The sequence below is a fragment of the Urocampus carinirostris genome, chromosome 3 (assembly GCF_059441175.1).
Source record: "Urocampus carinirostris isolate Australia breed hairy pipefish chromosome 3, RoL_Ucar_1.0, whole genome shotgun sequence".
Taxonomy (NCBI): domain Eukaryota; kingdom Metazoa; phylum Chordata; class Actinopteri; order Syngnathiformes; family Syngnathidae; genus Urocampus; species Urocampus carinirostris.
Genome location: NC_142351.1, coordinates 40,586,490 through 40,600,033, shown reverse-complemented (window position 1 = coordinate 40,600,033; position 13,544 = coordinate 40,586,490). Strand labels below are relative to the sequence as shown.

The 13,544-nt window shown below is 40.1% G+C and overlaps 1 protein-coding gene across 1 annotated transcript in view; it reads right to left on the bottom strand.

The window, feature by feature from the left end:
• Positions 1-679: 679 nt before the first annotated feature.
• LOC148369702 (neuronal membrane glycoprotein M6-b-like) overlaps positions 680-13,544 on the bottom strand; it is a 34,715-nt gene continuing 21,850 nt past the window's right edge. The window contains exons 2-7 of the mRNA XM_088331834.1: positions 10,619-10,805; positions 10,385-10,544; positions 7,539-7,707; positions 5,498-5,571; positions 5,367-5,432; positions 680-4,333 (exon numbers count right to left, since the gene is read on the bottom strand). Of these exons, the coding sequence (XP_088187960.1) occupies positions 4,181-4,333; positions 5,367-5,432; positions 5,498-5,571; positions 7,539-7,707; positions 10,385-10,544; positions 10,619-10,805 (809 nt within the window). The 3' untranslated portion in view covers positions 680-4,180. The remainder of the gene's footprint in view (positions 4,334-5,366; positions 5,433-5,497; positions 5,572-7,538; positions 7,708-10,384; positions 10,545-10,618; positions 10,806-13,544) is intronic.

Here is a 13,544-nt window from a genome sequence, read left to right as displayed (position 1 = left end):
TGTACTTACAAGTTTCCAAGATCTACCTTGTAAATATCATTGGCCATTTATCCTAGCATTCTATTTATCTTATTTTTCTCTTTTGAGTCTTTATTGCATGTTTATCCTAAATTACACATATTATTTCGTTGTTATCAATGACAAGTCTAACAATTTCTACTTTGATGTTTGCAGATATTAATACATTTGTCTCAGAACCACTTCTAATTATAAATAATGTTTTTAAATGCTATCAGGAAATCGTTATTTTTTTTCCAAATTGGAGAATTATTTTTCCATCCATCCACTATGTGCACCGCTTATCCTCAGTAGGGTCACAGGGGTGCTGGAGCCCATCCCAGCCATCTTCGGTAAGAAGGCAGGGGACACTCTTAACAGGTTGCCAGCCAGTCGCAGGGCACAGAGACAGACAACTCACTCGCTCAGGGGAGAACATGCAAACTCCATACTTAGAGGCTGCGATAGCTGGACTTGAACCCTGAACCTCCGCACGGTGGGGCTGTGCGCTAACCACCCAGGCGCCATGCCACCCAGAATTCTTTTTATCCATTCTAAAATAAGATTTTCAACATTCGGGAGCTCTGCATGCATGTCAATCCCTACATTGAGAATGAAGATTGGAATATTTTGAAACAATATCCAGGACCAGCAAAGTCAAGAAAGAGGCAAGAGACCATGGTTACACGATAATAAAAATACCGGTTTTACTAGAGAAGGTTACAAAAATCATCACCGTATAGCAGTCGTAAAACTATTTTCCAACGTAAAATAAAAAGCATAAGGAAACACCTACAAAGACTACATTACCATCAATGTATTATGGATTTTTTTTTTATGTTTTTCTTTCTTTTTTTTTTTTACAATTTTTTTTTTTACAAAAGAGCCGGTGATAAGGGTGCAGAAGAAATGGGGGGGAAACGGCGCTGACCAAAATTTGTCTACACATCACCTGAAAAACAGCAAAGACACAACTTTGTCTCCTTCATGCAAATAACAAGGAAACAACAACACCCTGGCATGATTTGTCCAATAGGACATTGTAGATTGCCTTTACTTCTACCTGGCGGCAGAGGATGTTTATTTATCCAACCCAGCACACACGGTAATAAAGTCCCTTTTTCCCCCAAAATACTGAATAGACAGCTGCACAATTGGACAATACGCATGCTTCAAATCATCTTTTTTTTAGTGTTGACTAAGCAGTGATTATCAATTATAATGTATATTTCACGGTTATGAAACAAAAACAGGTCTTAAAATGAAAGTTTGAAAATTCCTGACTCGTTTAGATTGGAGTGTAAATACCCCAAAACAGTCCGTGGCTATACTTAGAGGTTTAAAAAAAAAAAAAAAAATCAAATGCACCGGCGAGTTCCACTTTTGTCTTGTAACAAGCAAAGAAATAAAAATAAATAATGAAAATAACTCAGCGGCCTGTTACTCCAAACCGATCCAATTAAATATTTTCACATTAGAAAAAAAACAACAACAACAACAAACACATCATGTCAAGAATGCATGGTATCCTTCATACAACATAAGAATAGAATATTCTACATTAAAAATGTAAGATCAAATGCAGCTCAAATATTTGAGTGCTAAACACACAAAGGGAGAATACATGTTTGGACAGAAATAATAGCGTGGACAATCACTCGGGTCATTCTTATCCAGTCAAATATAATATTTAAGGTCATGCTAGTATTTACAGTTGGAAATTTTCAACGTATAATAGAGATAATGGTCAATTAAGTTGTCTTATATTAGTGGGTACAATTACATGCTGGCAATAATCTAACTGGAAATGGAATATTGATAGTACTTTCATCATTGAAGTCATAAACGTGTACAATAATTCAATTAAGGTCTTAGTCTGAGTGCGAATTTTCCGATTACAATAGTTGGGATAGTACTTTTATTTTCCGATTGCTCGTGCATGTATACTGTACACGTTTGAATAATCCGAATGCTTGTTTCCCTCATCCGGGATATTTTCATGCCTCATAGCACTATGGGACTTGTAGTGCAGAGATGGAATGATCCACGCAAACTCCGGCTTACATGCTAAAACAGCCTCCTGTGTATTTCTCCAGGACATTTCCATTTTATTTAGTGCCCCTGTGGCAAAAATCGGACTGCTATACCTATCTATATATGTTGAATGTCACAGTTTTATCTATTCATGTATAGTGCAAGCTCATCCTTTTGATTAGCTACGTACAAGCACATTTTGTGAACTTTTTTGATTTTGGTAGCATAAATGAAATTGACCTTTTATTTAATGTCAAAAGTTTCATGTTGAAACAGCATATATTACTGTAAATAATTTTGTCCGGCTTTCCCCTTCTAATCATCTTGGAATACTCGCTTACGAAAACAGGGTTATTTGTTTGTCTCGAGGTAAAGGATACTTTCGGATTGCTCCAGAAATCCAATATTCGGTTTCCTGTCTGATTATTTCTGCATGTAAATGTAGTAAGTGAAAAAATAGGTTACAGGAGTGATACGCTTTTACCACAAATAATAATTATGTATTTCTCAACCAATGACAGCATAACAATATATCTCTTTCTTCCCAGATAAGAGAATCTTCATTATTCCCTTTTGTTATTTTTACTTTGGGTATGTAACTTTTGCTCATTAAGGATTAGGATTCACCTCTTTCAACTAATCAGAATTAAGAATCAAAAGATTTTCATACCTTATGGTTTTTCAAGTATTCATGAAATGTTTACTTGTAAAGGTGATCTATCACCAGGGTAAGTAGCATAGCTGTACACATTAAATCTAAAACTTGAAAAACAAAGTCAAAATCAACTCATGACACAATTTCGAAAAAATATTGACAACTAACTTTGTCTTTGTATGTGCAGCGCAACTAGCATTTTACAATTTTAAAGTAGCCATTACCGTTTAAGTGATGATAAATTCAATGATAAACTGATAAATGAGTTATTTTAATAATTGCTTTCCATTGATGTTTAAAACAGACCGAAAGTGTTACAATAGCGGTAGCGTGAGCTAGCAATATCCTCATGACTGGGCCTAGAGCAGCCAGTGCTTTCCTAGGCTGTGTTGATGACTCGATTAGGTTTTTATGTCTGTTGCAGTGTCATTTTGATTATTCTAATTTTATTTAAAAAAAATCAAAATCTTACAGTGATACAGCCTTGAAATTGGTCGACTTGTTAAGTATGTATTTTTTTCTATTTGTACAACAATGAGGACAATATGTATAGAAGAAAAGTAAATGTTAGAGTTTGTGAGTACAGTGCAAAAGTCTTACACTTTTGGCGGAAAATAGTGTCCATTTCAAGTATGCTTTACCCCATTTTAAGTTAGTTTAGCTGATTCCACTAATGAACCAAGAAATATATCCCTCACAGTTGTCTTATCTAGCAGATCGTAGATAATTTATTCATTTTGAGAAATACTTCTGCAAAAATTACACAAAAATTACTATCTAATAGATATCAATTTTTTTTCTTTTGTAATGCATAAATCCAATGATTTTACTCAAAAAACAAGATCAATATTTCTTAAAATGTGAACAATTGTACTTTCAATATGCCCAACTTATTTTTTTGCACTGTACCTGACTTTTTCCGAAAAGTATTGCAAAAACAACAACATTCACACACATTCACACAATATATTCATATTCATATATTTATATGTATTAAAAACATCCAAAAAGGAGAAAAAAATTAAGAAAGGGTGTTAGTTGCTGTCTGGCCTCTTGGTGGATGGCGCTGACAGTAAACAATGTTTGTTTAGACCACAAGGCGCCGTATGTTGCCAGACTGCGGGTGTGGCGAAGGACATCGGCCGGGCCTCTTGAAGCCGCAACACAACAGCCCGTGAATGCTTCAAAAGCAAAAGCCCAGGTGAGCTCCAGCCTGACTGACTCTCCTATGCAAAAAGCCTTTTGAGGGGGCTTTCCATTCCCCCTGACCCTCATCACTCTTCCTTCTGGTGGGGAAACACGCCCACTTTGTACAATGTGGACAAAGGGAAGAGCAGAGAGACTCAGGAGCATGTGGGCCATTGACTAGAACTAAGGTCATTTTCTTCTTTTTTGTTTTGGTTTATTTTTTTCTATGAAGGAGCCAGATGGGTGCTAATGTGTAGTGGGGTGGCAGTTGAATGTGTCGATGGGAATTGAGCGTGTTTCTCATCCTTATGAGTAAGAGGACGAGTTTTGGCCCTCCTTTGAGCGCGCTTCTGCCTCAAGGTCTTGGTCGTCCTTCGTCTTGATGTCCTGGTAGTCGTGCGTGGAGACCACGCTCTTCAGGTAGGCCCAGTTGGCTGACAAGATCATTAGGTAGTGAATCTGAGGAAAGACAGGAACATCAGACCTTGCACGGTTTGCAACATGACTTAATCAAAGAAACAGTGCTAAAAATAAAATCTTCGCCCATTGGCAGAAAAAGGTGCACATGATTTTTCTAGTTTCAAGAAATTGTAACTCATATTTCTAGTTAAGTCACACCATGAATTCCCAAAATAAGCATATTATCTTGTCCAGCTGCTGTTAGAATGTTTTGCTTGGTTAAAGAATTCACATAGGTAGACAATATTTATTAACTTGAGAAAAACAAATAATATCTTAAAACAGGAGAAAACTCTAATCCCTCACTACTTTGTACTCCACGGCCTCAGTACATCTTGAGTTGAAAAATATTCTGTGATCCATTATCTCCTATTCCATATTTTTGCAAGCAGGAGATGGCAGAGCAAAGTTTGCTTGAGCTTTGCGGCTCTTTTTTGCTCTTCTTTTTCGCATAATGTGGGGGTTCCAGTACCCATTAACCCCGATAAACGAGGGATTACAGAATTTCAGTTCAAGATATACTATCATCAATGATAATAAAAAATAAGTCAATATTTACTGCTAGGAAGTGGAAATCCTGAGAATTGTTATCCAAAAGGATCCAAACAATAAATCTTTTTTTTTTTAAGTTGTTGATTGATTTATTAATCCAGTAGTCGATTAACTGAACACCTGTTCCTATTCTATCATGATTACGGTGCTTGTCATCTATAACATGATACACGTTTAAGCATAATTATTCTCTTTTTGCCTTTTTTTTGAATACGGATTCACATTTCTGCTTAATGTATGATTTCTTTCGAGCTTGCCTGGCTTCACCTCATCCTTTTCCGTGGGAAGTCTAAAAAAAAAGCACCCTTTTTCTTTTAAAAACAGAAACAATAACCCTTTGCACACAGAAGCAGGGGTGGACAGCCTGGGAGAATTTTAACCCATGACTTAAAGCACTGAGCGAGAGGGAGGTAGGGTTGCTATGGAAACAGAAAATTGTGCCATGGTAACGTGCATATTAAAGAGACTAAGAGAGGCTCACCAGCGCTATGACGGTGGCCCCGGCGCCGGCAAATGCCACAATGTAGAGGTGGTAAGACAAGTAGAACTAAAATCCAAAACAGATTGCACATTAGAAAAAAAAAGTCCACGCTAGAAGAACTGCCATCTCACCTCACTGGTGTTACAAATGTCTCCAAGGGTGGCGCCACAAGCCTTTCCCGGTGTTGCATTCCAAGGAATGATACCTGGGGATCATAGTCTTGAGTCATGGGAAAAGGGCAACCCAACAGAGTAAGATCTTATACAGATTGGAATCAAACGATGCGGCCAATGAAGTGACACTGATGTGATCCTTGTCCCACTTGGGAGGCCAGCCAGCTGTGCCTCACATGTGGGTCACATAGAGTACAGAATGTTGGGCCGTCAAATTCACTGCAGGATAAAGTGGGCTTTTCCACCAAATCCAATCGGGAGCTCTATAATCTTAACATGTTTTGTGCTTAGAGAACTACAGTCACGGACTACAGTATTTTAAAATGCAGCACAACTATATCAGTCTAACATCTAAACGTATATGTTAGGGCCTGGCGCGCCTCTGTTCACTAGAGGGAGCCTAATCAGTTTGTCATTGAGACAGGAGGGTCCAATCATCCCACACCTGTCCATTATCAGCCAGACCCTTCATAAGGACATTTTGGACAGCATCAGGTGAAGATGATATTCATTTTCCACCTTCACCTTTTCCTGTCCATCCTGCTTTCTGAGGTTTGTTTTTTTTTTGGTTCAGACGATTTAATGGAGGTTTTTGACTGTTTGTTTGTTACTTTGTTGATGATTTTGTTATTAAATGACATTTGAGCACCTTGCTTTGGTTACTGCTTTCCTGCATATGGGTCCTTCGCAAACTCACAACCGTATATCAAATATTTAATTAAAAAATAAATAAAAATCAAGTATACAGTTTTCCGTCAATTTAATCTGTTCCATAACCACCCGTAATCAGTACATTTGGTAGGAACCTTACATACATGCAGTTAGTGAAAAATTATTTGCCCCCTGATCTATGTTTTCTTACTTTGCCGTCCACACAGTTGCCAGCGTTAAAATATGAAATAAAATAAAAAATTAAGAAATTATATACATGTATACATAAAATATTAAGAATATTGAAAACATAAAAATAAGAGATTAACTAGATGAGTTAAGGCAATAATATAAAACACAGTTAAAAGTGACAGTAGCAAGTTGTCCTGGTACTGTGGCAGCAAAGCAGCGCGAGACCATCACACTGCCACCACCATGCTTTCTTGGTGGCATCATGTGATTTTTTTTTTTTTTTTTTGGTCAAATGCACTATCATTTTCATAAGAGATTTAACGGGCTGCAAGTCAAATTTTTGACTCGGTCCACAAAACGTTTCTCCATAAGTCTTAAGGATAATCAAGATGCCTTTTCGCAAATGTGAGATGACTCTGTGTTCTTTTTTACAACAGTGGTTTTCGGCTGGGAACTCTCCCAGGAATGTCCTTCTGGCCAGTGTTTTTCTTATAGTGGAGTCATGAACACTTACCTTTACTGAGGCCAATGAGGCCTGCAGTTTCTTGGATGTCATTCAATGATCTTTTGTAACCTCCTGAATGAGCTGTTGTTGTACTCTTGGTGTAATCGTAATTGTCCGACCACTCCTGGGAAGATTTGCTGCTGTTCCTAGTTTTCTCCGTTTGTGGATAATGCCTCTGACAGTGGCTCGCTGGAGCCCTACTGCCTTGGAAATAGATTTGTAACCTTTTCTGAACTGGTAGATTTCAATCACTTATTTAGAAAAAAAAATCTGGAATTTATTTTGATTGTAGCATGACAATAGCGTAGCCTGCTTCACTTTGTCCAATAGATGTAATTTAAGTGATTTCTTGATTCAGCACAGGTGATGGCAATCAAATTTGGGTGTAGCCTGTGGAATTGAAGTTAGCTTTCCCAAAACTGTGGTTAGTCGCAGTGACTTTGTGGTTTATCAAGGGGAAGGGGCAATAACGTTTACGCCCTAGAATGTGAAAGTTGTACTGCTATAAGGTGTGGGAACACCGTATTCTAATACAGTTTGTCTATTCTTAATGTATTAATTGCACTCAGTTACGGTTTCACACTTGTAGGTTAATTAATCAGTAAATTGTGTTTAATACAGTTAACAGTGTTGATGACGGTTTTCACCTACCATACTGCCTGACATCTACACAGATGGAGTCGGGCGAGGTGATGTTGGATTCCGGGGACCTCATGGCGGCACAGGTGTTCCACATATTGAAAAAAAGGAAGACAGGGATTGCCGTGAAGCCAAAGATGGCCAGGAAGGCCAGCGCCAGGATGTAGGTCAGGAACATGAACTGCAAAGAGCAGAGGGTTTAGTCTCTGTGATCCCTCAAGTTTTTCCTTCTAGGACTTAGTTCAGGGGTCCGCAACCTATGACACGCATGCCAGCAGTGGCACGCGAGGGGTTAACCAGTGGCACGCGAGCGCACGGCAAAATAATAGAAATAATAATGATTATTTTAAAAAATGAAAATTTTTACCTAAATTTTAGACATTTTTAGTTGTGTGCCATGTTGTTTAGGGGCTTTACTGTTGCGCCCCTCCTCCTCTGCTCCGTGTGTGTATGTGCGGCGCCAGCCACAGAAACACCGGCGTGCGATAAATGATTGAATCATGACGGCGAAAAAAAATTCGGCCTTTTCAGCCAGTGTGGACGGATGACTGGGGCTTTTTGCAAGAAAAAAAAAAGACCGTATTTGTCCATTATGCCTCAAGAGCATTGTACCTCGCACCTTGAGTGCTAAACGTCATTACGAGATGAAACATGAACATGAATTCAAGCATGAGTCTGACAAGGCGGAGACATTAAAATGTGCTGTGTCCAAGTACGGCAAACAAACACAAGTAGCCTTCAGCCTTGCTGCTTATTTCAAGTTTTGATATTTTCTGCAATAAGATTTTATTGATGAATGGTATGGTAGCTGTCCGTATCACTTGTTTTTTGATTGTAATTCATTGTTGATGATGAATGGTTGATTCTTGTAAAAAGTTGAAGTCATAGATGTCTACATGTTGCTGACATTCATTTTTTAGTTCATTGATGAACAAGAATAGTGGAAGGTAAATTGGTCAATTATACAATTTCAATGTATATTCATCCATCCATCCATTATCTGCACCGCTTACCCACAGTAGGGTCCTTGGCGTGCTTGAGCCCATCCCAGCCATCTTCGGACAGTGGGCACGGGACACCCTGAACTGTTTGCCAGCCAGTCGTAGGGCACACAGAGACGGACAACTCACTCTCATTCACACCTAGGTACAAATCTGACCGGCCAATTAACCTGACATGCATGTTTTTGGAATGTGGTAGGAAAAAGGAGTGCCTGGAGAACTCCTCACAGGAAGGTTCGATCTCATGACCTCAACTTTGCCGTGGACGCGCTAACCACTGCGTCACCGTGCTTTTCATGTTGTATATTTGGACTGGTGTAAAATTACAGCTCTGTTAGTTATAAAAAAAAAGGTTGCGAGTCATTAATCTAGTTGTGGCACACTGAAATTTTAGAGTGGCACTCTAAACCAAAAAGGTTGCTGACCCCTGACTTAGTTTAACTTTGGATATGTAAAGTCACACAACTAACAAAGGTGTTTTGCTAGTGTAGCTTGTTTTGCCCTCAATCAAAATGTAGATAATTCCCAGTCTAATGTTATTGGGACCTGGTTAGCTTGTGGGAGAAATATGGAATGGTTGAGAAAAAGTCGTGTTGCAAAGACAGAGAATCCAATACTTCCAATCCAAAATGATAAAATTATTAACAGTCAGAATTTTTAATTGTTGCCGCAGTGTTTTTTAGAGTAAGGGTCATAAATAGTCAACATCTAATCAAGTCGTTTAATTCTTAACCACAAACAAACCACATTCATATGAGGCTCAACAAATGTGTTAGCAAGTGTATATGCATAATTAACACGCTAGGACACACTCAGGTAATGTCACGTATGGGAAAACAAATACATGCAAACACTTTTATTTAACTCATTAACGCTCCCTTTGATATTTTCACATAATAAAGGTTTTGGAATACCATGCTAGCATTATAACATCAACAACAAGGTAAGTAGTCCTTGGATCAAGAAAGAAGCAAAACCAATTTTTCACTTTCAAATGAGACGTATTCAGAAACCGGAAAAACACCATAGACGAAACTAAGCTGCTTCTGATGACTCACATGGTTACACGTAGAAGATCTTATTGGATGAAAAATAAATCCACAGTTGCACAGACAGTAGATACCCCGCATTAATCAACTTCACTCCATTTTGAACGTTTTTTGGGATATAGAAATGAGGTCCCGCAGAAACCATGATCCCTTGTCTTTTCGACAATCCCTTGGGACACCCTGTCATACCTTGTGCACCAGGCAATAATCTGATCAGAAATAGAATGTTGGATTTTCTGAGCAATCCGAAAAATCCGAGTACATGCTTAGACTCTCGAGTAAGCCCGTAAACATATTTTTAGGAAGTATTCCGATTTGATTTCGTATTGTACAGCAATGATGTCAATTTTTCGGAACAATCTTTGCTCTCAAAAGAAGGCAGTTCTGGCCGGGCCACTTTTTCATACCTTGGGGTACTATAATTAGCAGGACGTGTTGAGTAGTATCAAGCTATTATGTATGTGGAACAATTTTATCGAGTGGTGTCAAGTAGAGAACTATAGATACAGGGAAATGAGCTGAAAAGACAACCAAGAAACTTACCACAAAATGTAGCAAATGGACTCTCAGAAATAATAGATATCTGTCTGTGTTTGATCTGGTTTAGACTGGCAGAGAAGACTTTCCTCCTCATGTTGGCTTACAACTATTAAAGGCTAAAGATCTGGGCACATATTATTGGACATCTGCAGCAATCAGTGTAATCAGGCAAGAAAGGACAAACTGTGCCAGTTTCATCCCCAAGGGTTAAAGTGTGCACAAGTGTACATTCTTCCAAACTTTGCGTAAGTGAGAGCAAGATACTTACAAAAGCGGTGATGCAACGTCCGCACACGGTGGTCTTGAAGTCACTCTGAAGCTCCTTCTTGATGGCGCTGGTGGTATAGAATCCCTCGGCCAGCAGGACGATAGCGTAGACAAAGAAGAAGGAGGCCACGCCGTAAATGATGTACTGAAAGATCTGAATGCTGCACACATAAGAAGGAGTTGTAGTAGAGCTGGAGTTGAGTGCTCCAAGCGCTTGATGAGGGCCAGAACTTACACCATGGTAAGGGTGGCGTGGTCGCTGCTGATCCTGGAGAAGTGGTTCTCCAGCATGGTCAAGGTGCCGGTTAGCGCCACATGGCCGCAGCCACAGAACAGGGCCACGCCGGAGAAGCAGAGGATGGTGGCTACCAGCGAGGCATAAGGCACCCCGCCTAGACACTTGATGCAGCACTCGAAGCATCCTGCAGAGAGCAGCAGCGAAAGGTTAGAAAAAAATGTCCTAATTGATATGCATAGGGGGACTTGGGGAACTCAATGGGATGAAATTATCATCCACTACCTACCTTATATATTGTAATATATATATATATATATATATATATATATATCATATCTCAGAATTAACATCTGAGACACAATCGTAATGTGCAACCTAAGTATTTAAACATTGCATATTTACAACAAAGATATTACACCCCTGTTATCTCAGCTCAGCCAACTTACATCAAAGGTTCCCTGGTGACTTCTGAATGATCCAATGTTGACCTAAATGACTAGAGTTGATGGGAAAATGGATGGAGCCAAATACAGGGCGGCTCTGGCAAAAACTCTGTTGGAGTCTGCCAGAGACCTTGGAATGGGGCTCAGATTCACTTTCCAACATGATAACGACCCTAAACCTAAAGCAAAATCTACAATGGAATGGTTTAAAATTGAAATTAAATGAAATGATCTGCATTTATATAGCGCTTTTCAAGTCAATGACTTCCCAAAGCGCTTTACAATGTGCTCCACATTTCCCAATAGCGGCCTTGCAGCCATGTAAGGCGCTAACCTGCTTATTGGGGGCATTAGGGGTTCAGTGTCTTACCCAAGGACACTTCGACATGTAACACGGACGAGCCGGGATTCGAACTGGGATCCTTTGATCCCAAGACGAGTGCTCTACCTCCTGAGCTACTGCCGCCCAACAAATTAACAACATGAAGGTGTTAGAATGGCTAGGCCAAATTGCAGTCACAATCGTAAAGAGCATTTGGGACTTCTTGTGGTTAAAGGCCCGGTCACACAGCCGTTTGCGGCTGAATCACGGCCAGAAATTTCTGCCTGTGAGGCGGACGCTATTGGACGCTTTAAGATCGCCATACAGTCGAGATACAGCAGTGCTTAACACGCGGTCGGAAATTCGCGCGCGGGTGGCAGCGCGAAAAGGTTTTGCGCTGCTTATTTCTTTAGAGAGCGGGTACACAGCCTTTCACGGGCGTATCGAGGCTGAACCACGGTCAGAAATTTCTGGCCGTGAAGCAGACGCTGTTGGGAGCTGTTGGACGCTTTGAGACCGCCATATAGACGAGATACAGCAGTGCTTTACTCGCGGTCGGAAATTCACACGCGGTTGGCCGCACGAAAAAGTTTTGAGCTGCTCAAAACTTTGAGCACGTGTTAAATGCGGGCGGCACACGAGGTAATGACGCGGAAATGACGCGGAACGACGTGCTCTGGCCGCGGCCAGGGCGTGGTTACACATGGGTAGGACGGGAAATTTCAGCGGGTAATCGTGGGTGGAGCATGGTAATAGCATGTTCTGCGCCTGTATCGCGGTGTTATTACGTGAAATTAGCGTGTTACGCGTGTGACGGTCAAACGCCTTTCTCCGCGTATATACAGCGCGATTTGCCGAGCACACGTCAGTTGTGCTCGAGACGTCAAGGGGTGGAAATGGATCCCCGTCACCGTAGTGACCTCGTCTTAATCCATTTTTATTTCTTGGCATTTCTTTTCATTTCATAACAAGATAATAAAATAAAAATGAAAAACTATTACAATAATAACTTATTGGCTTCTTCGGTGCCATATCTTGAAATCTTGATCTTCACGGGACTGTGTCTTGAGCGGTTATGATTTCTACAGCCCGGTGTTATGCCGAGAAATACATCCCTGCCGAGATTTGCATACCCTCGCTACTACAACCACTTTTACCTCGTTTTATCTCACTTTTATATCACTTTTAGGGAATGTAATGGCGAACATATAACCAAAACAGCTTCGTCTTGCATTTGTTGGGAATGTAATACAACTTAAACCATTCCGTCTTTGTTTTTGTTGTGAACGTAATCGAACGGTAATGCACACCGTATATAAAATCCTCCCGTGAACGCGCATTCTGCTGCGCTTCTACCAAAAGCGATCGTATTCTATATAAAACGCTTATTAAAACAATAAAGCGAGCTAATTATAACAATTGGGAGATCCTAGTCTATATAACGCGTTTATTTAAACAACAAAGTGCGATTGTATTCTACAAAATGCGTTTGTTAACGCGGATGAAAAAGTCACCAACGTCAATGCACGCTTCCAACAAAAGCGATCGCAGCAGAATGCGCGTTCACGCGAGGGGTGGGGCGGTGGGGGTGCGTAGGAGTCGGATTTGGGCACAACACCGGCTCGGGAGCTTTTATACCCGTGGTCCACACGAGAAAATGACACGGAAATGACGCGATGAGGAAGCGGAACAGTCGCCGGCGTCTGTTTTGCGGGCATACCACCGATGAACAGCCGGTTGGCCAATTTTGCGCATTTTCCATCGCGGGCAACCACGGGCAAAAAAAAAAAACGCAAAATTTTAGCCGTGATTCAGCCGCAAACGGCTGTGTGACCGGCCCCTAAGGCTGATATAAATAAACATGACGACTTGACTTGAAAGATTTAAAAACTTTAAGTAACTTCAGCTGTTTTGGAAGGAAGAACGTGGCTGTGATCACAGCTTAAGGAGAATGTACAAAGTATTAACTCAAAGGTCATATTTTACAACACCTACTTTCAATGTTGAATACATTTGGTTTATTTTCATGATTGTGTCACACATGTTGTTGATTCTTACAAAATAGTTTGAGTTTTTATCTATGTTTGAAGCCTGAAATATGGCAACATGTCAAAGTTATTGGGGGTATTATGTATGTATGTTGTTTTGTCTTTAAGAT